At 37.0% G+C, this 27,891-nt stretch overlaps 1 protein-coding gene across 5 annotated transcripts in view; it reads left to right on the top strand.

Moving 5' to 3' along the window:
* Positions 1 to 27,891, top strand: part of LOC111244267 (dnaJ homolog subfamily B member 14-like) — a 46,044-nt gene that overhangs the window by 5,182 nt on the left and 12,971 nt on the right. For 3 of the 5 annotated variants that reach the window (XM_022791196.2, XM_022791177.2, XM_022791187.2), the window contains exons 1-2: positions 4,771 to 5,143; positions 25,997 to 26,204. In XM_022791196.2, coding sequence (XP_022646931.1) covers positions 5,011 to 5,143; positions 25,997 to 26,204 — 341 coding nt within the window. In that variant the 5' untranslated portion in view covers positions 4,771 to 5,010. Of the gene's footprint in view, positions 1 to 4,770; positions 5,144 to 25,996; positions 26,205 to 27,891 lie in introns of those variants that run through there. The other 2 variants (XM_022791167.2, XM_022791203.2) reach the window with 2 other exon arrangements.

The raw sequence follows: 27,891 nt of genomic DNA, 5'->3' as shown, positions 1-27,891 counted from the left end.
AAAGAAATGGCGATTTAGCATCTGAAAATGTCGGCAGCATGGCAGTTCAAGCTAAAAAAGTGCAAAAAGATCATCATTTTATGCAGCGGCGCAAGCTTTGTGATGCAAGTGAATGACAGCTATACCGCAAGCCTCGACGCCCTTTTAGATCGCTTCTGAAGAAAGAGAAGTTTCACCCGTTTTCACCTCCGGAGAAACTTTTTAGTTCCGTACTAGTAAAACTGGCGGAAGTGAGAGATCTAAAACGATTGTTGGCAAAGCACTGAAAGTCGAGCGGGAGTAAGCTTCAACTACAATCGAAAAACTTTCTAAGGTTAATCACGAACAGCGCTCAATATGCCAATATTGTCAATTACATGTAGTCTACTATTATCCCGAAAGCTGTAATAAAAGTCATTATATACGCATTTTTGCATGAAGTCTAAATGCTGATATATGTTCTCTTGAAACGCCACGTTGCGCAATTTAGAATTCTGAAAATCGTCTGAATTACTGTTTGATGACCCATTGCTGCCCTAGAAATTTGTGCATAGTCGAGTAACCGATACTATGTTGGATATGATGAACCTGTCCTTTTCTTGAAATTTAACAAGCGTCAGTCAATGATTTTTACATTCCAGGTGTTCGTATCTCTCTTTTTACACACACACACACACACACACACACACATATATATATATAGAGAGAGAGAGAGAGAGAGAGAGAGGGTTGTTGGCTATGTTGCTAATCACATTGCTACTGAAGCACTTTGTTTGCAGACAACGAACGCTTATTTCAATTTAAATGTGTTGAAAATTATTGGCCATTGGTCGACAGAACAAAGCAAGGAAGTCGATAGGGCAGAAAAGCCTATGCTTTTCTCTCGTATTCGTACCAGCAAACCGCAATATCATCGCCTGCGACATGCCTGTGAACAGTTCAGTGGATGTGTACGTAAAATTCTTATGTATTGCATAATGGCAATAAAATGAGTAATTGAATAGCGTTTAAATTTCTCTTAGGTTCTCACACCAGCAGTTAAAAAATTGACGAAATCATTTTTGACTAATCCAGCGTGCAAGTATTTTACTGTTTACTTCCAAATTACACTAGGTGTCTTGGAGCCATCATGACTACGAGGCTGTATTTACCTAAACCTTAAAGCTTGCATGCAGCATACTTAAGTTACCTACGTATTTCATAAATAAAGATCTTTGGTTCTTAAGCTTAATTTGTCCAGCAGACGCTGCAGACCCTTTTGAGAGCAGTGTTACCGGAGTTCAAGGATTCTCTTGGCCTAAATTTGCCCGACTCGCCCTTATACACTGGGTCAGTTGGCCACACGACGACGTTTTTTGATGGGGTGTCGCACCCTTGACGTTGCTGTCATTCTAACACAGCTTATTTATGCAATTATAAAATACTTACTTAATAAAGATCTTTAGTTCTTAAACTTAATTTAATCAGCGGACGCTCCGGATATAACGTCGTTCGGTTGTAGTGATAGTTCCATCCTAGCCTAAGCAATAACTTATTTCCTTGAGATTCGTTCGGAATTTCTCAGAGCAAGTAAATTTCAGGATCTTCTGACAGACATAATGTACCAACGTTTTTGCCTAAACTATTCAAAAGACGACTGTATTTCCACGCGACTAACCTCTACCAAGGTACATCAAAAACGAAACAGTCCTTTCCCTCTGATGACGCGCAAAAACATTTCGCTTCTTCACTATAAAAAAAACTTGATACAGGCCTGATTTAAATGTCGAGTGGCTATAGCCGTTCAACATTTAAACAATGGGGTTATAGTCTTCCAGGGCACAAGACGGTTGTCCGTTTCTGGGAAATAAATGTAAGGAATGATGATGCTTTATATTAAGTGACACTGCTGAAGTATAGTCAAAAATATAATCACTTGCATAAACAGGCCTTGCACAATCATGCGAACATCGCGCCAAGGCTTGCTTTAATAATTAAAGGAATCGTTGCAACGCAAAGGTTTTGAGCAATAAACGTGGTGCTTTTTGCTGCAAAGTGTCAAAACCTAAGTTAAAAATTCTACAACCAAAAAACAGGGAAAGCGATCAATTAGAAGCTCAAAGTTAACACCATAATGGTATATTGCTTGCTTATTAGCTTGTGTTTCACTAGATTCAGTATCAGAAAAATAAGAGTGGGCAAATTTATGTAACAATGCGTTTAAGGAAAGTGAAGAAACTGGAAGTGAAAAAAATGCACTAAAGAACAAATTAAAATAAAACAAATAATGCTTTATATATTCTATCGCCTCAATGCACACTTTGTAAACCAAATAAATAATTAAAGTGTTAAAAATTTGAGTTGCTCTGTCCTGTCACATATAAAGAGGTCAATGGGTACTTTAGTACGGTGAAAATGCATTCTTCAATTTTTACAACTGATTTTAATTGATAAAAGGAAGCCTATAATTCAGGCAATATCTATGGCCCGGGAGCAGGCTAATCTCTTAGGAATATACAAGAGGTTCCGGATTTAAAAAAATTTCGACCTACCATTATGCGCTAGCGCCGCGTAGCGATTTTATATCGAGCCCCTCTTTAGGTTGGCTATCGCTAAGTAGTAAATACGCCTTTGTAAGGGTCACCGTTGTAGTTAACGACTAATGAAAAAAATTTCTTTTTGGCCTCTTGGCTATAAGTGTCTGAGAAGAAGTTGAACACTGGCATGAGCAAAAGAGGACAGGAAAGCATGACCATAAGCAGAATACTAGAACGCGTTAAAATATGTTTCAAACTAATAAGAGCTTACAAAAACAACCATTGTTTTAGGGTAACGTGCCCCAGGTAACACGACTAAACAAGAATAATATCAATTATATAACTAATTAGCTGGCATGAATCGGATGCATATATGCATGTTTTAAATTTGATAATGTGGTTTAATACAAAACGCATATTAAGAATAATAGGTTTAATGGTGTAGCTATGCATAGTGTTTTGAGAGTGAAGCGACCCTATAGAAGACTAAATAAGGTTTTACGGTTTGGTGTAATTTTTGTGTGGTTGTGGAACTACATCCGTAGATAGTATCATCCTCTCATAAAAATATTGGAAAAAGCTGCAAAGGGCTGTTATGGGGGCCAACCACTGCGTAAATCCCATCAGCTCATCAAGATTTTAAGTAAGGCTCTTTGAGATGCATTTTTTCTTTCCCTTTTTATTCTGAAGCACATGTGCATATCCAAGTGTTACTGTACAGAGCATAAAAATACAACAATGGTATGAAAAGTTTTCTCCTTAAATCTTGAGCTAAACCTCTATACAGTTGAGAAATCCTCTAAACGCCTTGCAAGTCCTTTATCATCAAGAACATGATGGAATTACGTAGGTAAACTTTTACTTGATGCGACAATTAAGGAATAAAAAAATCGAGAATAAAAAAAAAATCCACGAGAATTAAAAAAAATGTTACCAGTGTGTTCGCCAAAAACTCATCTGCCTTGTCAAGTCCACGTTGGGTAAAAAATCGCTCTAAATATTCTAAAGCGGCGGGAATAGGTGGGTCAGAATTTACTTTCCTTACAGCAACACTTCTTACAGTACTCACAACAATCGTACAGCAACTATACCAGTTTGTTCAAAAACTCATCTATATTGTGCCCTGAAACGGCGTTTACTTATGAGACTTCTAGAAAATATTAACTGGAAATGCTTATCTCATTGGACAACAGAGCTATCAGGGCCAGAGAAGAGGCTCTACGAGTTACTAATGATTTGCTGAGAAGGGTTTAGTCATTAAACAAAGCTAAAAGGAACACGCTTGCTTTTTGAGAATAATATTGGCTAGAAAAGATGATGCTTTAAAATAATAATGTAGTACCAAGCTAGTTAGGTCAATTCTTCTATTACAAATCTTGATAAAGCTTTGCTATACAATGTGAAGATGGGTTTTTAATAGTCCAATTGTTGACACTAGAGATTGTACCTTGTTTTAGAAATTAAAAAAAAAATAGTAAAAATGTGAGAATCGTTTGTTAAAGCTAGGTTGACGCATGTCTAGCTTCGAAGGAGACTAGGAAGAAGCAAGGAAACCAGCAGTGTAATGGAATGCCTAACGGCGATACCTGACGAAACGTAGAGATTGGCGCATTGAAGTAAGAGTAACGACCATCGCTAACCATACCGCACTTAATTAAAAACGTGTAATCGTAGGTGTCCGCAATTTATTGTACACTTTAGTGAAATTGCGCAGTTCTAACGGTAAGCTGTGACAATACGGTCAATAAAACGACAACATACGGCAATAAAAAATAGATGAAGATAGATAGATAGGTAGAGACAAAGATGAATATAAAATGCTTTACTTTAGCTTAACATAGATACACGTATATATACTTAAACATAAAAGCCCACTAAGCTATACTGTAATCTGAGGCATATCAGTCCGTTCAATTTTTCTGTGAAATTAATTATCGATGGAACTCTGTTTTATATATGACCTGAATACAATGGGCCGTTTAGCCCCGCCATACCCCCCAATTATAATTTCTAACTCATATGCATTCTAACGGTATTGGAAATCTATTTAGAAACTAACATAACTTAATTAGATTAATGAAATGGACCACATAGCTCCATGCGCAAACAACTCCACCATCCCCTACCTTGGCAACGATTAAGATATCTTCTTTCTTAGTTGCTTTCCTTAAACTTTACGTGAATCTTGAATTGTATGTGTTTTATTTGAAATTTCGCGCTTCTGACTCCGTAAGATCTGTGTGCGACCATTCATAGGTTAGAGGGATCCCTTGATCTGCGTCTATTCACTAGTTACAGTCAGATGTGAATGTTCTCCGTTGTTCGGTAATAGTAATACAAACTATTGTACCGTGTGGTAACTGCGACAAACTGTGTGACCCGATGAGTACAGTGTAGTGCGGATAATCAAGTGCCGTAAGTTTGAAATAAGTGGATGATAAGCTATAATTAGTGGGATTTTTTTGTGTGCCCCGTCCCTCAACGGGCGGGTTACAAGATTCAGGTTGCACTTATAATGGAGAGTAACCGTGAAGACGCATTGCAAGCAATCCGAGTTGCTAAGAAAGCTTTGCAAGACGGTGATCAGGAAAAAGCTAAACGTTTGCTCCAAAAATCAATCAGATTATGTCCCACCGACTGCGCAAAAGGTGATTAGCTAAGTGCTTTCCGCTACGGTGACTACAGCCGTCAACGTGTATAGGCCTATATGTGACATCCGAATTCTGTTTATTTTATGAAATAGGTCTATGTTCCATCTCTGTACTTACCCTTTACCAAACTTAACGAATTTTTAACCTCTGTCATATTCACATTATAATAAAAAACAAATGATACGTAGTAGGATATATAATATTAAAGATGACGCTTTTTATATATAGTTAATATATGTATACAGTTCCAACTGCGTCCTCAACGGTGATTTCCTGGATGCTAATAATCGATATATTATTCAGCCCCGTGTTTATAAAATAATCAAAGCTGTCTGCTGCTATAGCGATATAAGCCTGCAGGGATTAATTGTTTCCTGAGGTTTTTTTTGGCATGGGTCCTACCGTAGCCGTGCACAAACTTTAAAAGTACGAATATACGAATTGCGTTCTGGCACAAAAGCATATAAAAATAAGTATTGTCTTGAAATTAAACATACGCAGAATTAGGGTGTCAGTTAAACAGGCATCAATCAATGCGTTAGTAATAGCAAAGGACTAGAGCATAAATTTATAACCTATGGATTGTGAAGAATGTTTTTACTTGAATCTAAGTACTTCTTGTACGTTCACCGGCTCGAACCACTAAGTATCTCTCTGCAAAGGTCAGAAATAGTTGATTCGAACCCCGTCGACACGAAGCACGATTTTGTAATAAAAGGGATTAACTAACTTTATAGCTGGAATATGTCCTCTATGTTGTTGGTGTTATCGTACGGTTTTATTTCCAGTAAAAATTATTTAATTTAATATGAGAAATTTATGATATTATCAGTACTTAATACCTGTTAAGCTATGGTATCTAAGAACATGCAGTCGAATGATAAAAGGTGATAACAAAGGAAAGACTCCGACTTAAGCTCACTCCTGCTTTAATTAGAATAATTTTGTGGAAGCGTAAACAGTTTAAATACTCATCTACCTAGTCCATAACAGTAGTAAGTCTAATATACTGGGTTCCCAAATAAGACCGTACGGACTTTTCACATATGTACAATAAAGCACGATCTTATTCCAGCGAGCATTTGTCAAATTACCTCTTGTTCAATATTTTGGTCACCTTTGTCAACGTTCTGACAAGACCGCAATTGCGTTCTACTAGGTAATGATGCACATGCTCTAGATATTATTATTCCTACACGAGAGTATTCTTGCAAGGAAAACTGCACTTTTCTTAGTCTGCATGCCTTTTTCGTTACTCTTATATAAAGAAATTATCCTACATTTGTAGTTACTAGGTTACCAAAAAAACGACTTCTTTTTAATAAGTTCCTGACGTGCAACTACGCACTGATCAAGGCTGTGATTGTTGAACCCGGAAAGCTTCAGAAATCAAGAGTTTGATGTATTTTTGAGCGCACAGCTAAGCCCAAACTGTTTCAATTAGTATTCCGAAAATGCTCCCGATCTATATGAACTTGAAATGTGAATTTCCCTTCACGAGCGTCGTTTTCATGGTTGTTTCGATCGCTACTGTCATCTGGGTCGTGACTGCTCGTCAGGTTCCGTTTTTTCGTCTAAAGGAAGCAGAGTACTCTCAGACTATGTACTCGGTGGACTTCGTATATCGAATCGTCCTTGTCAACTTTTGTTCAGGAACTAACAACCATTATAGGCAAGAAATTATCGTTCAAGTTTTTCAACTGATTTCAAATATAACTATGAAAATACAATTTGGAATCAAGCCAACTTAACGCTATATTATACTTGATATATATTGTTTCTACCTATACAAGCTAGTACTATTTTCAGTGTGAATATTTACCTTTGTTGGGGATATAGGAATTCGTTTAAATTGAATTAACATCATTGGTCTAGCATCCAGTAGCTAATTTAGTGCACAAAATAATCAGACACTAAGATAGTTTTCCTTTTCATAGTCAGGTCCTTTACAAAATAATAATGATTTTGATTTACGACGGAAATACTCTCCTTTATTTTTTATACATTTGTTCTAACATTTTGGCAGCTTCCGAACAACCATATACCTATTCACGTTTCCCTATGAAATTTCTCTGCCTATTGTTTCTTGAAGGAAATCTATAGTGGAGTATGCATGCTCACCGGTTGCCCCCTTTAGAGCATGGAAAGCCCCGTAGTCATACGGATTTAGATTGAGAAAATAACCAAGCAACAATGTTGGATATTACTTTAGTCTATATAAGAAGTAATTGGCACATGGCAATGAGCTCTGGCATGGTCAACAAGTAACGAGACTTCGTGTTTTCGATAACCGTGCCAACCGTTCATGAGTCACTTTAGAAACTCGAAATAGCAGGCTATGATATATTTTACTTTTGGCGAGTATTTCAGAAGAGCAGATGCCATTAATGCCCACTATGAGTACTACCATTACCTTATATCCGAATCTACTCGACACTGCCACTGAACTTAACCTCTCTCTAGGACAATGCCGTTTTCGCGCCTGGCCATTTTTGGACTGGCCGTATATATTAAAAGATGCCTTGACTATGGAGGACTTATACTCCAGGCCAGTTTTTTTTTATTAAAGTGCTGTAAATTGCACATGGAATACACCATGCGCATTTCCAACTAGCCTGGACTTAACTCAAGGAAAGCCCATTGTTTACTTAGGTTTAAAATTTGGATTACAACATACAAATACCAGTTCTGGCTTATACAACTTTTACACTCCAAACTCTGCTTTCGCGAAAAGCCACCTCAACTGCTGCAGTTCGGATCCCGACGTCTGGTCGCTTCTTCGCTAGTCTTTAGAACTCCAATTTGCGTTCTTAAAACGTTTGCATCATTGACATACTATGCTTTTGCCCATGGCTTCTTTGCCTAATGTCTTCACCAATCTTCAATGAATTTCCGACGCGCTATAGCTATTTTCAAAACTAAAATATGTTTTTACTTCTGAACTAGTTTCTTCAGTTCGAACACTAAACGCAACCGGTTTTCACTTACCAGTTTTTACCAATTAAACTTCGTCTGTTCATGGGGCCTACAAGCTATTCAGTTTCATTTTGCCGGATTCGCTGATAATAATTGTATTTACTCACTGTGTAAAATTATAGTTAACAAATTCCTTTTTTTGGGGCTTTTCTACATAGTGTATGAGTCATTTTGTGGAGATTTTTTAGAGGAATTGAGCAAAACTGTGGCTTCGAAAGTAAAAAGTAAAAAGAAAAAATTCAGTGGTAATCTTAACTGAGTTTCATCAGAGCGAAGTTTTTGTAGTAATTGCCATCGATATTAACTAATCCAGTAATTATTATCATAAGAAATTTCGTTTATCACTCTTGCGGTATGATACAAAAATAAAATATTTTTGTTTACATATACATTTTCTGAAAATATGCGTTAGTATATAGTGTTGAATGGACAGTATACAGTACACAGCAATACACACTGTAAGATGTAACGAACGGTGCCATCAAAGTGCTGAAGGTCAAGCCACGATATAAGTAAGGTCACAACATAAGAAGGGAGTGTCAACTTTCGTAGTAGTAAATACATGTTTTGACTGCTTGTGTGCTGCAAAAAAAGCAATAAGTTGTGCATATTATGCGAACTTAAATGTACTTAAAAAAGCAACGAGCAGGATGTAGTGTGCGAACAAGACTATATCGAAAAATTATTTTTTGGTTCTGTAGTTTAGAAGTTTTGTATATATTGATTTGGTAAGTTTGTTTTCAACATGGCAATATCTCTAGTTTTAGCATAAAGGAAGATGGTTGTCATATCTGATAGGCTCAAAACACGAATTAAAGAGCAAAAATATTAATTTCTAATATTAAGTTTATTATCATCAAGCAAACATGACTTAGTACTAAGATTTAACTAAGATGATGATGATCAATATGTTTTAATAAAAAGGTAAATCAAAAAGCGATAGCATAGATGACGTACGCGATTTCACCTTGTCAAGAACACAAGTCTAAATATATACCATTTTTACGTTGCGTCCCCATTGATCGCCTTCACGGCTTAAAAGCAAGAAGCATTAACTCGAACACTGCAATTCGACTTAGTATTTTGTTCCCTTATAATTAACATCTCCAATAGCATTGCACGATTAGTTCTGTAAATGTGTAACTGTAAAGATACAGTCTTTCAAGATCTGGTTTTGAATTATAACTTTACTCTAAGGTTAAAAGGCAATAAAAAACATGGCGGCGTACATATTGTGGTAAACCAAATATCTGGTTTACTAGAAGATGTTTCTCTTATGCATAGGTTCTCATAGAAATTAGAGTTGGAGAATAATAGGTAGTATGAAAAATATTCAATCAGAATTTTCTAAAATAATATAGTTTCTAAAATGGTAAAATAGTTTTTAACATTTCCATGCTATGCATTGCATAATTAATGATGTTACGTGAATAGTATTGAGAATGTTATCTACCCAAAAATAAATAATCGTTTAAATCAGAATGTTTTAGTTTTTTTTGTTAGTAATTTCCAGCTGACTCAAAGTTTGTTATTAAAATTATTCCAATCTTTATTACCAGGGAACCGCATAGTTTGACCAGCGTAAAGACCCTTTTCAACCCCATGCGTGACATATTCGTTTCCTTCTACAGCGACACGGCCAGGGTTTTAACTGGCGTATACTACCAAAACAATATTTTAAATCTGATATCTCATAGAGGAATCAATTTACTCTTTCGTTATGTCGATTAACCCATAGATCAGAATTGCTTGAATGATAGGTAAATGACACATTAGTTAGTTTGCGCCAGTTTGATTTGAGGGTGCCTCGATAGTAGGCAAAAAATCTTGAGCTATTGTTTTTTACTAAAATCTTATTTTCTGGTTCCTCAACTGTCATAGTAGTTCTCCACGAGCTCCATGTCATCCATATATATATATATATATAGTATAAGGACCGGTTCTTATAATTTAACAATAAGTTTAAAATACTTGTTCTTAATGTAACGGTTGACCTGTCGTTGTTCGTGAAACTTTTTCAATAATTGTGCTAGAGCACATTACACGTATTTCATTATCATCGTAGAAACAAAAGTGAGGTAAGGTTGGCTCTTTAAATGGTTGCGCACACAAAAAACAACTCGCAGGTTTTTTTAAAGTATGTGATTCGTGCAATAAACAAAGGAAATTATAGCAGGATATGGATAATTTTAGCACAAACATTAATTAACTTACAAAAAACAGTTTACTCCCTAGTATATGATTGCGTTTGTATGGTGTACTTATTATTATTTTTATGTCAAAGAACATGAAGGATCCTTTAAGCTGAGGCACCTGCGGACTCTTAAGTCCTTGCCGTTATTGTCTTTGGTCGTTCTTCTTCGATATGTACATAAAAGAGTTTAGCTGATGAAGTTAGTAGTGCATTTATAGGTGAACATATGTATCAAATTTTAACTTCTGTCCGTTCAAATCGAGCGCGTCGTTTTCTGCAGATTTTTCTCTTTGACAGTTTCGTTATTTACAAGACAGTTTCACGAAGACCTTTTCTGGACAAAAGGATTTACGGAAATGGCCTATATTTTGTCAATTAATTTGTGTGGACAATTAGTTTGCTCAAATTGAATTTTTTATAGAATTTTTATGTACTATTTTTTTACATGATTCATAGCTTTAATACAGATTCCTTAATACTTAAGCCGAGAAAGTTCAGCAGCGGCTGTTGGTCAAAGCAAAATATATACCATGGTTCTGAATACCCTACCAAAGTATGTACTTCAAATTTAGTCAAAATGATCTGCATGCGTTACGTTTATGGAAAACCTGTCAATGTTATTATCTAAGCTGGCTTACTAGTGGAGCATGCCTTCAATGTTCGGCATATCGAAAAAAAACACCTATTTACTATACGATTACTAGATACTTTAATTGAAACAAGATTCATGGAAAGGCCACGCATAAAAATTAGAGAAAATAAATGCTATAGTGAGGCAAATAAGCTGCTTCTAAGGTCATTGCGCAAGACTGGGAAAATCTGAAAAACAGAGGTAAAATACTCTTTTACTTAAGCGAACGTTTTACTTTCAATTACATGATTAGGTTTCACATTGCTTTTGGTGTCATGTAATACCAATGACTGCAATAATAATATAATGAGCTATCTTTTTGCTCCGTAATGTAATGGCTCACTTTTTGTTTTTAACTCCAAGCCTGAGGCATAGATATTTGCCCATGAAGTGTGGAGCCTGCCATCTAACATCAATCACGGGTCTCTGTCCGCCACTAGCAATAAAACTGCTTATGCGTTTTTTCGGTGGAAGAAACGACCATTTTAGTCGAGCTGTTATCCAGTTCGATTGGTCTACCACCGTTCATAATCGGTGTCCCGTCGTTGGACCGGGCGGCTTTCGGGTCGTTGTTCCTTTCCTCTTAACTCGTTTTCTTATCTGCACCCTTCTGCGCCATATCCTTAACTTGTGCCCACATATTTTGCTCCCGATCATAGCTGCAAAGCTTTGCTACTATCTTATATGTCTACGTGAGAGTACTGAATTTTTCGCAAGCGACTTCTAAGCTGAGCAGTGAAAGACGGATTATCTCATATGTCACACATGTGCCACTTTTAGCCAATTTTATCGCATGCAAGCATTTTCGAATATTCTACTACAGTCAGAACTTGTGAGAGGTAGTACGCGAAGGAGCTTGTTTGTTTTGTGTAGAGATATTTGTGCCGGTCTTTGTACGCTGATCTTTTTGCAAGTAGTAATTAGAACGGCTACGTCATACGCGTGTACTACCGTTTGTATTCTCTCTAGCTCGAGAAGTTCCAGGATGCCATTACTGACCTTGTACCGTACCAGAAAGCCGTATACCCATCTCTATGGTATTTTCCCTTTCTTTTTACGGTACGGTTTTTTTCCCTAAATCTATAGTGGTAGTCCGGTACTGAGTGCATCCAATATGAGTGCTTTGCGTTTAGCCTTTTAAGCACTGCTTCAGTGTTTTCTTGAACGATGGAAGTACCGCTTTGCCGTTGATGCTATTTACCTTGCAAATGATATTTTAGCTACTGAGCTATAAGATGATGTTACACATTGTTATGATCATTACAGGACGTGTCAAACGTCTGTTTCGTTTCGTTCCTCTTTGCTTGTGTTTGTTGATAAACAAGCAAACTGTCGAATGATAAGCACAGCAGGATTAGCGATTTACGGTTATACAGAGCTACAGTTTGGTATAGCATTTGTTTGTCATCAAAACTTTCTATAGAAATAGGCTATCGATTACGGTGACACCTCGTAAGTATTCCATAGAATACTGATGTCGCCTTTCGTCAACAAAAGGAAAACTAAGGTGATTAACCAAGAAATTCAATGAGACCTACTAACCGGATAAAAAGTTACAACATCTCTGCAGTGCTGGGCAGTCTGTATGCAGATCGAACGACCTCAACACGCTGTTGTGCTCAACATTTCGATCGATGAACACTCAGTGGATTTTTCAAGAGATAGTTGCCTCTCTCGGTGGACCGAAATAAGCATATTGTATGTAAACAATCTTTGATTCCGATAAGATGGGGCACTTTGCCACATCGCGCGGAAAACGATTAATCTGCTTGAAATCATGTCTTCAGATCAACTTATCTCGATGCATCCACGAACAGCGGTGAGTCAAGTGGGCGTCCCGGTCCTATAATGTAATTCCTCTTTACTGTTTCTGTTGAGCTACGTAAAGAACAATATGTATCAAACAGTGATAAAAACAATCCACAACCTGAAGCACTGTATGCCTGAAACGATGGGTACAGCTGATGGTGAATTACGCATGTTCGTGATTACGAAATAGGAGCAACGGATTGTGCAAGCAGTTGTTGGGAAAACACTTGCTGACATTGTTTCGCATATACAGTGTAAGTCCCATGGGTTAGGCTAAAACGAGGCCAAGAAAAGGACAAAAAAACTGATTTCTTATTCCAGGGCTACTGAACCATAATACTAACTTCTGGCACACCCTATGTTATTAATATTATTCAACCGCGGCATTTTCATAAGATTCTAATTTTGAACAACAATGAAAATGATTCTCAGTTTATAAAAATAAACTACAAGCTTACTTTTTTGACAGTCGGACAGTTTGGAAGAAAACATTTCACTTACTTCAGTTTTAAAAATTACCTTTACGGGGAAATATGGGCTTAGGACTTTATCAATCCTCTGGTTTCGTAATAAACTATGTGAAAAGCTCGTTTAATTTTAAAATTTCACCGAGATGACGAAGGATGGTAAACCTTTACACACGAAACCTGAATACTAACACCCGTGCACCTTGAGGTGGGTTAGCTGCTACCAAAGCTTTGTTATTCATCTTTGCCAAAAGTCCCCCATGAGATTTGTAGTCGACTTCAAAATCTCCTGCTCGGATTTTTTGGCGAGCTGTTCTCGCTCGGCGTTCTACTGCTAGGATGAAACTCATTTTCGTAAACGATTCAAATTTTTCGATTTTCTATGGCCACAACGCACGTGCTAAAGGCCGAAGTGATGATATTATAGTGAGCAGTCTCAGGTGCATCTCAAATATAAAAAAAGTGTTCTGAAATATAATAGAAATACCGTCATCTTGATTTACGATGGTGAGATTAATGTCTTTCATTTTTTTGCTGGACCACCAAATATATATATATATATATATGTACTATATGGTCAAGCAGGAATATATATAAAGATATAAATGTAAGCCTGAAACAAAAGTCCGTTTGGTCTATTTTTAATGTTTGTTTTTTATTTTTCAACTATTTGTCTATTTCTACAGAGAACTCAAAATTGCTCTCTTTCCTCTGAGGATCCGTTGTAATCTCATCGTGCAGCGGACAGAATTATGTCGAGGTCAGGCTCTAAAAGGCAAAAAAGTGCAATTTTGATGCAGGCTCTATTTCGCCGTTTGTCGAGGTTAAGCAGCTGCCGAAACAGCGCAGCCTAATTTACCATATTACCATACACAGCGGACACCGTTGAACTGAGAGGAGTGGTCTAGACTGATTCTGAAGTTCAAGAATGGCATTTTGTAACGCGAGTATGTATCTCGTCTTGTTAAACGATCAAAGATCGATGGTTAAGAGCAGTTTTGATGGAAGGCGGCCAGTAAATAATTTATAAACTAAGGAAAAAAAATTTTATAGAGCTATTAATTAGGATTTACAGTAAAACTAGAGGCTTGTATAGGCTCATAAACTAAATTGCTAGCGCAAAACAGCACGACGTCTCATTGTCTCTCAAGATCATACCCGGCACCTAACAACACGCTGCCACAATAACAGGCGCCCACACAAAAATTCGATGGGTAGCGAGAAGTGGTGTCTCCATATAGATACAAAGTAAAAGAAAGAAACAGTAGCAAATTAGACAAACGCTCAAGACCAGAATTTAGAAAAATCTCCATTCTAATGGGGAGATGATTTATGTTTTGTGGAACTGGAAGAGTTTTATACACTTTAAAACTAGAAGTCGCTCAGGCAGGATTTGTATATAGTCCAGTTGCATCGAGTAGAAAATTGGTACGTGTGAAGCAGAAAAAGGAAATCTCCGTACAAAAAAGATACTGTCATAGACCAGCTACAGATCCTTGTTGACCGTTTCTCAATCATCTACTAGTGTATAAGATCATCGACTTTCTGGATGGAAATATAACCTGACTCCGGGCTTAGGTATATTTCCCAAACCTTCTTCTCTTGCGTATTTACGTGGAAACGCGACTTCTCATTACTGGAAATAATTTTGTGCAAAAAGTTGTCGTTGTGGTTGCGCGTTTGTCGGTGCCAGGAGCTGTGTTGGAAATGAAAAGTTATATCTTTGTGCGTACTAATTTTAGTTCATGCTCAGACTTTCAATTGATAGTAAAATGTCGTGCTTTAGAAGGAATTGATAATAAACTCGAGTTCGCAGCTTATTACACTGCCGATTAACGAGTTATTTACTATATGTGATCGGCATTGACCTCAGATGGTCTACCGGAGTGGGGTACACTTTACGGTTCATGATTCCGTCTTCGATCTTTGCAAACCCCTTCAAACGGTCCTTCCAGTTTAAAACCCCCACTGTACGTAACATAACTATATTAAACTGCTTCACTTTTTAACTCATAGTAGAAGTCATAAATGGACTTTATTCGCCTGGAACATCAATTTTGAACTGACGACTCACAGAGAGAAAAGGGCATTTTCAAATAATATAAGGTAAAAATAGTGTAGAGGCAAAAGGGAGCAAGAAAAATAAGCAGAAGTAACTTGTGTTCCTATGGAATATTTTATTAATTAATTGGCGTAGCCTATTTCCATTATACGATAGAAGCAGTCTTCATACAGGTAGATTTTTGAATGGATAAATTTGGCTGTTAACTTACGAGAAGGTAGAATCCTTTGTAGACTACAAGTCTAGATGCATCACATTAGCGGTCAAACGCAGAGTAAGTCTATAGTACTTTGAAGACGCTTTCTACGTTGTGCGACATTTGCGTTACTTATAAATACAAGCCCAATAAAATAAAAAAAGAGCTTTTTGTCTCATAGAGAGGCTTAACTTTACAATATTTTAAACTGCCTTTAACAAGCATTTGCCTCAAGAATCGTAGTTTTGCCGAAAGACACGATCACAAGATAAGAATCTGGTTTGTACAGGAGTATTCTTCTGCGAGTCGATATTATATAACGATGTGTAAACATTTAATTAATTCAGAACTCCAGAGTTAGAGATTAAATGTGACTTTAGGTACACTGGATTAAAATAGTTTGCCCGGGCATATTATTAAATAAAAATTAGACATTGTGCTACAAATTCTATGGCCACAGGAATAGACCGTGCTGCTACGGCAATCCGTTATGGACAATGCAACTGACTAGTTCATTGAGTACATTTCCTCCCCATTCTCTACATTTAATTTCGTGATGCGATCTAGGCCGGAATACGATTAATTCGATTACTTATGTAGTCTATAAAATTATCTTTTTTGACTATTTAATTTTTCCTCTCTAAGCTAACTTCGCATGTCCACATACCGAAAACGCATGTCGTAAGCCTTTGGCAGCGTAGCTGTAGACGATCAATACAGCTTTGGTATCTTTGAGGTAACAGTTGCCATATCTTTAACCTTAAACTACGCTGAAGTTGATCTTATGGTAGTGTCAATCTCCGCTGAAATTTGATGTTCGTGGCTACCCGTCTATTTTTGTTCTTCTTTTTCGAATGCTCTTTAGTCGTAATCAAGGCTGTTAATGGTTCTAATCACTACTTAAGAAAGTGAGCTCCTACTGGCACCGCGCGCTGCTAAGTTAATGAGTGAATCTCAATCCAAAAGGCTGATTATGCCAAAAAATCCTATGGCGGATGCACACAAGCTTATCACTCATGGTACACCGATTAACCACCTGAATAATTTAGGTGCAGCTCTAATATGCGCTGTTTTGACGTTTCTATTTTATCTGCGCTTTTAGCTGGTCTATTTTGCTGGCAAGACAACTAATGTTGTTTTTAAGATAATCGATGGCCTGTCTTTTTAAAAGAACGGAGTGGCAAATTACATACTGGTGTTGTAGAGACAAACATCAGGATGCATAGCTTCAATCCAATACATGAGGCACTGTGCCAGATAACTTGTGCAAGAAAGGTTTTGTCCTTTTTGTGACTGCATTTGTCTGATTTATTTTATGTATTTAAATTCAATTTATAGTAATTCAATCAGTTAAATAACGATGCCTGGATGCCAAATTAAGAAGCCAGTGGTTTGAGCCCAATGCAATAAGGCAAGAATCTGCGCACTGCGGACATTAATGATCACATCGTACGCTCACACAAATGAGGAAAGTGTTTTCGCGGGCTTACAGTGTGGAGGCTGGGTTTTAAAAGCCAGAGAAAACTGGTTGCTACGAGTCACTTAATTTTACGCTAGCCTTCAGCCCTTCAAGCCAGCAGACTTGCTTTCATGTATTTTTTATGCTCGAAAGGCTTTCGGATAAGAATCTCCAACTGTCCAATTTTACTTGTTTTCACTTGGCAAACAGCAAACCTGAAGATGAAAAGCCTAAAAACTCGCATATATTACTGTAGACTTGTTAAGGTATCTAAAGGCCATTGTTCCTAAATAAATCTTACTTAAATAGAATGATTTCCAAATAGTGTTTTATCAGATCAATAGAAAATAGCTAAAGTCATTTCTAAAATCAGTTATCCACATATTGTATACCTAGAGTCGCTCTTTAAGCTAGCGGCAATGTTTGTGTATTAGCTGCAGACATGACTACTAGTCTTGTGCGAGGCTATTTCCAGAGATCAAAGAAATACGTTCCCGAAGCTGCGCCGTGTAGCTGTTAATGTGCACTATTTGACGAAGGTCGCCAACAACAGATAGCTCGTCAAGCTCAAGAGCTTGTTACATTACTGTTTTGAATCAACTACAAGCACTAGGTAATATCGTTGAGATAGAGAGTGGTTCCCGTGTGCTTGGGTAAAAAGCAGTGATCTCTACTCAAATTCGATACCGGTACTGAAAGTCCATCTTTTACGGTAATCTTTAGCGCAAGAACGAAAACTAACCTTCGCGTCGAAATCTAAAGGTGGCAATAGGTGTAAACTGAGAATTTTCAGACGGACCGGCTGTCGTATCAGAGATGCGCTCATTCGGGGTCTTTGATACCAGACAAAGGCTCGTTCGAAGTAGACTTCATGGAGGTGATAACTACGACAGCAAGTTCCTGCATGGTTTTCAGCAATGGCTGAAGTAATAACAAAGCACTCATTTGAGCTGATCTTCTGTAAGACGCGGGAGCGAAGTTACCCATATGCACAAAACTTTTTTTTTATGGAGATTCTTCTCACAACAACATATATCTATAGAAAGGACCTAAAAGACGCATATGAAGACTGAGTGACTATGTGTTCAAGCACACATACCTTGAGAGCTTCCGTAGTAAAGCTTAAAAAACTGTAGAGTCAGAAGCTGTGCGGCGCTTCAGACTGAAAGTAGGCAAAGAGAAAAATAAGTTAGCCAGGATGACACAACACTTGCTATTGGAAAAAAGCAAAAAACAGTTATTGCCTAATGTCTCCATGTCGGAAGCACCATATGAGTTATTATAACGTGTTTTGAGTACTTAATGGGCTGTCTAAGCCTTTCTCAATTCTGTGGTGTTTCTCTCATACCCCAAAAATAAAAAATCCGCAAGAAGCTCAAGGCCAAGAACTGACTAAATAAATAAGTATTCATAAAGGTCTTATGAAAGAATCCAGTGGACTTTAACACTGAGTAACCTTTGAAGAAAATAAAATTTGGTTGAATATATGAGTAAGTTTACTCGGGGTGAAATTAATTCTGAAGAAAAAACACCTTTTAAACTTGAAAATTAACGCCTAGTGTTTCTCGAAGGCCACAGCATTACAGATATTCATCGAAGATCGGTTGAAACATTAAACAAGGTCTAACAAAAGCACATTATGCGAGTAATGCAAATGTTTCAGAAACGCAAATTGAAGTACCGAGGGTAAGCTAAAAGGTGGCCAGATGTCGAAATCCGAAGGACAAGAACGCATTGCCGTAAACGAGGAGACTTTTCACAAAAGTATTAGAGCATAAACATTCCTTAGGAGACGAAGATCTGCAATCGAAAGCTAGCAGTCTGGTTATTTTATGATAACGCCATACCTAATCGCCATGCCTTAACTTTCTGGTTGGAGCAGAGGAATATCCTACGGTGGTTTGAACCCGCCAATTTTTTCGATCTAAGTCAGTGTGTTGCGGGGCGTTCCATGATGTCAAAAGGCAATTGGTAAGCGAGCATATCTCACTATCGATTTTGTTTGAGATGCCATAGATAGAGAAATGCGAGTGATAGCTATGTGGTTATCCAGAACCTTTCAGAATGCTAAGGCACGTGTTTAAAGAATAAAAAGGAGCACTCCTAACACATATTAAAAATCATCCTAACTCGACTAGTTCAAAGAATATTCGAATTCAAAGTGCGCTTGGTTCGCCTTTAGCAGTCTGAGAATAATGCTAGTATCTCAATTCGTAAATTAAAGATTATTTTTCTTGGAAACGGGCAGATTGCATACTTTGGAAATGTCAGGTTTATTTTTTATATTATAATACTGAGGCAGAAATTCTCCGAATTTTCCGAGAATAAAATATTTTTTCCGAGCTGTTATGCGGAAAGCGCTTTTGAACGTGAATCTCATCTGTTCTTGTTTGTCAAGAAAATTCCGATAGCCATTCTCTACTAATGCGATACGCAAGTACACGTGTTTTTTATGGAACCAAATGTTTTAATTAACAGTAGCGGCACTGTATCAGCAGCAGCAGGTTCCATTTTGCAGTCTTTCGGCAAAATGGAAAATCTTCTCGAAAAAACGATTAAAGTCAGAACCGGAAAATCGATCATTTGGAGCTTTACCAATGTAAGGACGTGTTGACGGCACAACTGCCTAGAACGAAGTACATCGTATGGGTACTCTTTGTACAATAGGAGCCTACCCTTTATTTTAATTTGAGTTACAACACTATTAACATAACAACATTATGAGCGCATCCAGGAGTTGAATTTTAAAAACTATTTGTGTATAGCTTCGACTTTAAAAGAATCTTGAAAAGAAAGAAGAAAGAAGAAAAAAATTTCATGTTAATATTTGCTTTCATTTAGGTGCTGCTCTTGCCCAAGAGACATAGAAATTCTTAATTTAAAGTTTCTACACTATGCAAGTTACTTTTGAGAAGTAAAATTGTAAAAACCAATCGCAATTAAGTTTATTTAACTGAAACAAAACATTGCTGAAAAACTGCTTCACCCAGGAAAGGAAACAAACAAAATGACCTTAGTACAAGAGAAAACTAAATACACTTTGAGAAACCATAGATGAGAAATTCTATGTGTCTGAAGTACACTTCAGACCATGTGTTATCAGTCTACCGCCCTATAAATCCATATGGTACGACCCAGATGGTAAAGGAAAACGCTTTTAAAAAATGCGTATAGTTCAAAATTTAGGCGTTATATCCTATACGTCACGTTTAGTGTCTGATCCAAATTTAGAGTCTAAGGTTGAATTGCCGCGGAATTTCATTAGATATTACTAATATGTTAATTTGGAACGTAAGTAATTTCATTTTCCACCCAAATGCAAAGTTTCACTCTAATTCGAGCAACAATTTAATTTTAACTGTTCATTAACTTCTTTCATGTGTCGATTAATTTTTCATACTCGTTAGAAGTGTTCAGGACTGATGTCATAAAACTTGTCCAACTAGATTTTGAGATCCCTTTACGGTCAAATGCACGGGAACTTTTCATTTACCAACAATGGGTGTCAGGTCGTTGAAGGGAATAAATTGGGTGCAAAAGGCTTTTCCACAAAAAATCCTGTGGAGCGGCTTTTACAGTCTTTGCCGTGTGCGGTTTGCCTTTGTCGTGGGAGTTTACCGTGTTTGTTTTGTTGAATAGCCTTGTTTATTCGATGCCATTAATTTATCTACAGATCCTTGTTGATCGTCTTGTTTTTTTTCAGTGCATAAAACTCTTTCGGTACCATCAAACACAAACTATCGCCTTCTTGTAACAAAGATCTGATCTGTCTCAAGGCTTGGGCGTATCCCTCGAAACAAACCGTTCTCTTGTTTGCTTCATGTCGACGTGGGGTCTCCAGTTCTCATCGCCGATGATAAGTCTGTCTAGATATCTGCCAATGTGGTTGCGTGTTGATCGGCGCGAGGCAATCTGTTAAAAGGCAGTAAGAAGCCACGTTTCTTTTGTAATTTTCCTGCTTTATAGATTTACTGAGGCTCCTAAGTATATCCCATATATATATATATATATATATATATATATATATATATATATATATATGGGATAGTTACATAACTGCAATTTATTTTTGGCATAATTCACACACTGTTTACCGGCCGCCGTCCTTCAAACAGAAAGAACCTGTTTCTTATCTTAATACATAAAATAAACTGTTGGCCTTTTTATGCCGGTGCCTAAGAGGATCAAACTAAAGCACAACGCCAACCGCTGCTCGAGATAGGTCTTGATAAATATATTGTTGGTAAAAGGTTATCTTTAACTTAGGGTAATCTTTTACCTTGTCAAATGAACAAGGGCCAACTTGTGATCTTAATTAATTCGATAATATTTTAAATTTGTCACAGAACATTTATGTCAAATTTAAATTGAAGCAATATATCTAGCATTTATGAAGGTGGCTTTGCACTAAATGAGCAGACGCATTGACTCTGCATAACATGCATCCTTTTGAAGAAATAATGATAAAAATAAAAGGCAAAAGAGGAGGCAAAAAGTGCTGGGTTCGCTATTCCGAAATTTATATAATTAATGCTTGCAAAGACACGTATGCGCAATGCTTTTCAGGCAGTAAAAATGTAAAAAAGGTAACGCGATGAAAAAGCCTATCAAACAGTATTTTTTAACAAGAATCCCTCACTGTTGAGGATTTTTGCGAAAAACGTCTCACTAAAAATATTTTATACGGTCTTTAGATTCATATATAATTTATGCAAAGCGAACATTTGTGAAACTAGCCTCTCTGTTCGCTCAGTAAACTAAGGTCGCTAATTTGGATGCAAATGTACCATCATCGTCTTCTAAATTCGGTTTGAAACCGGGCGTTGATATGCTTCGTTTCTTAGACGGGACTATGTTTCTAAAGCAATAATTGAACCCAAAGCATTTTTAAGATGAAAACATTCAATCCAGGCAACTTACATAAACTATGCCTAAACGTCAATAGTTATTAAGCCCGCTGGATACGCCATTCCCTAATTTGGTGTTCGGGAGAGTAAGTTTAGAATATTGACTTTCGAAATTTTTTTGACTGTAACTAATAAACAGACATGTGGAGATTCAGAACATTCATTCACAATGCGTTTGAAGTATCACGATGAAAGTATATTATAATTCATATTAAAATGTGTTCACATCTATGAGGTCCAGCTATGTACACTCAACCAAAACTGGTATGTCCTCCATCTAATTATCTCTGATAATAATTACTGTGATTAATGTCGAACCTCTTGATGGATTAACCCATTACATAGTTAGTACTGGAAGATCTGCCGTGATGCTCATAAATAGATTCTTATTTTTCAAAATGAAGACGTTACAATTTGGATGAATACTATTTGAATAAACATTGAAGCTTTAGATGAAGGAAGTAAACGAAGAGCTATGTATCTAAAAAACTGTGCTGGGTGTCGAATTTCAAGGCAGCTGCGTAATATTTTTTAGCGTTTGGTATATAAGAGCAGATATTTAGTATATATCAGTTGATCTTAGTAGAGACAATATAGAAATTTTTCTATATAATATGCTGATATTTTTCAAAGGCATACTTAGTATGCACCGTACAAATATTTACCTTTATCGTAAATGAGTATCGTTTACTTTTTTTAAATGAGTATCAGTTGAATGCAAAATTTAATAGAATGGAGGTTCATTTGATGTTATTATCAACACATTTTCTTCTACTACTAATTCCAACAACGAAGTCACAATAATTGCAAATAATTTCACCAGAAAAAAGCAGATTTTCAAGTTAAATTGTAATTTTCTCTAGTTCGATTTTACGGTCTTTAGATATAACTAAAAAACCTATACTTGTTTGAAAACTTTCAGATTTTTGCTATACAATGCTATATTGAATTTCTGTGGTCCTATTGAAAAATTATTTGTTTGAAAGCCCTGCGGTTTTATAAAAAAATTATTATATATATATATATATATATGTATAATAACGTCCCGGCTGAATCGCCGATGAGAATGAGAGAACGTGTAACTAGCGTTTGGATTTTATTTTGCCCATCAGAGAGTCCAATCTGGCTATTTGAATTACTAGGACGTGAACACCTTCACTTGGAAGATGATTTTCTTGTTGAAATGTGCTAGCTATCTACGTTTATGGCTCTCAAGCTTAAGCTGACTAAGGTTTAGCAAACGGATTGGCCTGAAATAGTCCCTAGACTTATCGTGGAAACGAAGCTATAAAAAGCGAAAGAGGTGGTGGGGATGGACGAAGCACAAACTGTGAATAGGCTACGCCACGTCAATAAGGACGGCTAGGCATGTAAGCGTACGAGAGCGTGCGCGGTTGGCGCTAGAGGGGTATAACACGCAAAAATAGTTATCAAGTACTTGCTTAGGGACTCCAGACAGCATCAAAGTGTGGCTGTTTCGAGGAAATCGGGAAGATCAGGCCCACTATTCCAGGGTTCATCAGTTTGTTCAGTATGAAATGGGGGAAACGTTACTCTCATATTCGAAATGGCGCTAATAACAGTGTAACATTCTCTTTCTTTTAGATATGCACCTCTTGTTTTTGGAATCTAGGACTGAACATTGTCATTCGAGATTTTAGCTAGTGGGCAGCAGTCAACGATGAAATAAAAAATTCTAGCGTTTAACGAAGCTAAGTTCCATATTAGAACTAGAGCGGTGTGGACAGCTCGTTTTATAAATCGCGCATTAGGTGGAGGGTCTACTAGTGGAAAGCTGCGAACAGTTGATCAATCACTAAGAAGAATCAAGAAAACATTTCGAATCTGAAAATGAGTCCTGTGAAAGACCTTTTTATAAGAAAATGTTGCGAGCTGTTGTGGAAGCGGACACATGATAAATGATACTGGTATTACAACTCAGGTTTGATGTATGTAAAAATACCGTCCTTGTCCACCTTGGCCAAATTAATGAGGTAAAAAGAATTAGTCAAAGGAATGCCGCATCTTTTGAACGGCATTCAAAAACGGAGACGTTGAGACGCATGCTTCTTTTTCTCTTTCACGTTGCACCACTAATCTACTTTTACCTCGAATCGTAACTTGTGATGAAAAACGGATCTCCTACGATAATTTCACACAATCATACTAGAGGATCGATACAATGGAAAAAGTGGGACATAACCCCTAAGGGTTTATGAGTTCTGCTTTTTCGATTGAGACTGGAATGTACTGTCAACAATTAGGGAAGATAACAAACAAACTCCGCACTAAGCAGCCAAAATTACTAAGCAGAGGTCAGCCATATCTAATGCACGGCAACGCTCGACCTCACATCAGAAGGATCACGGTAAACCCAAGAGTTGTAACTGTGGGCCTTCTATCATTCACCACGATCGCTAGACTTTACTTCGCAAATTACTATTTTTTTAAGTCTCGGAAACATCTTATTAGAGAAAATTATTAAACATTAAGTTGAAATTGCTATTCGAAAGCATAAAGTCGACACTCTTACGACCGTGTAATACATAATTTACAGTCGTAAAAGATAACATATACTAATAATGCATATTTCGATTAAAAATAAAGAACTAAGTTCTTGAAAAAAAAGTACAGGGTATAACATGATGTTTTTCAGCTTTTCTTTCCCACAGAAAATCTCTGTTTCATGCGAAGCCCATTGTAAAAACCATGTATGGCAAAGTGAGTTACGACATGTCAATTTAGCCGCTGCACCAATTCCATGCTCTGCTCCTCACCATACCAAATCGACGCATTGCTTTTCAACGTCGCAGGGCAGATGCATCTTTTATATAAGAGGTCATCGATTATTAAGAGCTGAGCCAAAAGCTCGATACAACTGGAAAAAATAAGCATTTCGCATTTCGTACTTACCATAGAATCATATAATAATTTCTACGTATTCCCGGAGGCAATACGATAAAGAACGCACTGTCGTTTTTTAATCAATAATCGGAGCGTGATCACCACACTAGCTACGTTGGAGGTAGGCTTACCTCCATCCTAGCTATAGCTCATCTATTTATGCTTCTTTAAGATATGGACGGTTTTCCTTCCTAAGCTTCTGCAAACCTAAAGTTTTTTTACTCACGCTGTAAAAACATTTTATTTAGCTTGAATAAGATCTGCTTTTTATTTCTTAACTGGCGTTCGTTATTTTAGATTTTTAGGGCAGACCTCGTTGGCGAATATGTTCATCCCACAATAGTCAAGAGACAACTATCGACATATTTAGGAGTCATACAACTAATACACTGAAAGTCTGATCGATTTCCTATATTTTCCAGCCTATTTTCCTGATTAGAAGCGGGTTGGGTACCCAAATCAGAAAGAAATACAATGATAATGAGATAATAAACTTCCCTAAATATTCGTGATTTAAACCTGGGTATAAATCTCACTCGACTGCATGATGATCAAATTATACGAAAATCGATAACGCGCTTAGAAAACGAATCCGTTTTGTACGCTTCGAAAGCCGCATCTTCGAGGTTGTTTTTCTTGTTGTTGAAATACTTTAGAGACCTAGTATTGGAATATAAATGTCAGGTAGTTTAAAATAAAATACCAGGGTGAGCAAACACATGAGAATACCGATTTTAAATATAGGCAAACACTGCTAGATACTCGGTACCCTCTTTAACTAAGAAAATACTGTATCCGTTTAGCTTTCATGACATGACATGTTTTTCTAGTTTTCTAATCAGGCACATAAATATTCGTTTATATTAAAAATATATTTTAAATTTTTGTTTTAATTGAGCCACTAGTTTTCGGAGTTCCTGTGTGTCGCATTGCCAAGATTGAACCAGCAGCCGATGTTTTGTTATCTATAAACTTATCTATTCCGCCGAGCCGACAAATAATTTCACGTATAATATTTTTCACCAATTTTGAAAATTAGAAATACCAGCGTAATGGTATCTGGCAAACAACGGAAAAATTGTGAAGGGATCAACAGCAATGGAGTAAAGGGTATCGAGAAACTTAGCGGCAATCCACAATTTAGTTCTTCTCGCTGGATGAGAGCAACAACAGCCATAATAATTTATATATTGCTTTATTAAAATTATCTCCATATGTGTCTGTTTTCACTGATCTATATTTCAGAACTCCTGGCCTCGCTTGTGAAAGACAATGATCAAGAAAATCAACCTAATGACGGCGATGCTGGTTCACCACGGAGCAAACACCGAAACGGGGCTGGCGAAGGGACACAAAAAACTGATGGGGCTAAAAACAGTGCGTCTAGAGGAGCTTCTCCTGCCAGAGCTGAGTACACACCCGAACAAGCGGAGGCTGTAAAACGAATTACCAAGTAGGTGGCAGTTTACTCATGTGACAGTAGGTCATTCCAGAAAATTTGTCACGTGGCTTGTAACTGAGCAACAAATTAAGAGAGCAAAAAATTGGTCCGACTGTGTACAGCTCTAGCTGAGTTTCTATTCGATATGTGTACTTGTAAATTGAAGCGCCGTAAAGATCAACGCTAATTTAGATTAGACCGAAAAATATCATTCGTTGAGCTCTCGCAGTCATTTGTTGCATGATACTATTGTGGCTGCCCGATTTACACTCGGTTTCCAAAGAGCGTAGTGTCGCGTAATGCACATTATAATATGCACTTTTCCTAAATTTATTCGAAAAACCCATGCTGTTTTGCGTTAACTCCTATTCTGTATAACACTCTTTTATTTGCACGGAAACCTTGCTCATCTATTTTTTACCATAGTTTTTTTTTTATATTTGAAAGGATTTTCCTTGCTTCGTTGTTTTTGAAAGTCTCCCTTGCAATCGTTACAAAAGTTGCTCTTAAGGCACTAGTAAATGTCGTGCACTTAATCCTAGCATCATAGACGAGCAAATCTGAGAGCTGGTAGTGGTATTGGACATCCGTATCGCACATTGGCGCAACTCAGTAACCGATAAATCAATTTACTCTTGCTACAAGACTGAAACAATCCCTTGGTTTAATTACTTCTCATGGTTAGTATTTTTAGCTTTCATGCACGACTTCAGATGGGTTTTGCTGGACTTATTTTTCTGGTAATAATATACCATAATAACAATTTGACAATACTGAAATTAGAACCAGCGACGACCGCATGTTCATATTTGCTATGAAAACACATCCAAGGAGTCGCCTATTTGACGGGTGGTTCATCACATGTCAATGAAAAAAAGATGCAAGAAAAATTCCGTACCGTGAGAACAAATTGTACACATAGATAAAACAAAGGGAGGTCAGAGTTTTATTTGTTGTATGGTAAATAGCCATGTACAAAACCTTTCATGTAAAGCATAACTATAAATATCGCATTTCGCGCTATGGCAGTTGGCTAGTTCGTGCACAATGCATTTTCACAAATTTGCGGATTTTATATTTATATTGTGATCTACCGACTCACGTAACAAGATACAACACACAAAAAAAATTTCTTAATTCTGTATGACCTTATTTATGTACATATATATATATGAGGAAGGTCATTGCGTTTTCTATCAAGAGAACATTCAAATGTTAATACTAGTAAGACTCCTGAATTTGTTTTGAGATATATACGGGTCAAAAATTCACAGCAATTCGCATAACTAAATTTTTTCTTTGGCCAAATTCTAAAAAGTACACTACCTAGAGTAACAACTGCAGTCCTGCCTGTGAGTGCTATTTAAACGTGGTATATACATAGCTGGCGATGCTTTGCCCTGCCGGGACTATAGCAAAAATGTTTAAGACCGATGGCACTATATGAAAACTCATTTCAAAAAAAAAGGTACATTCTTTTTGTAGCTAACAGTATTTTCTCATTATAATTTGAATGAAGATGCGCTAAATGAAGCGCCAGTCGGATGATAATCATGATTAGTTATCCCAAATCGACAGTGTACAGTATCGCAAGTGAGTATGTGCTGCAGAAAAAAAGGGGCAGATTTGTACACAGGATCGTAGTCGGACGATAATAGGGAGAACTGTAAAGCTGGTCGATGCCGTCGAAAAGGGCACG

The sequence above is a fragment of the Varroa destructor genome, unplaced genomic scaffold, assembly GCF_002443255.2.
Source record: "Varroa destructor unplaced genomic scaffold, Vdes_3.0 BEIS01000001.1, whole genome shotgun sequence".
Taxonomy (NCBI): domain Eukaryota; kingdom Metazoa; phylum Arthropoda; class Arachnida; order Mesostigmata; family Varroidae; genus Varroa; species Varroa destructor.
Note: the sequence above shows the minus strand (reverse complement) of the source record. Positions and strands in the feature narration are given on the sequence as shown.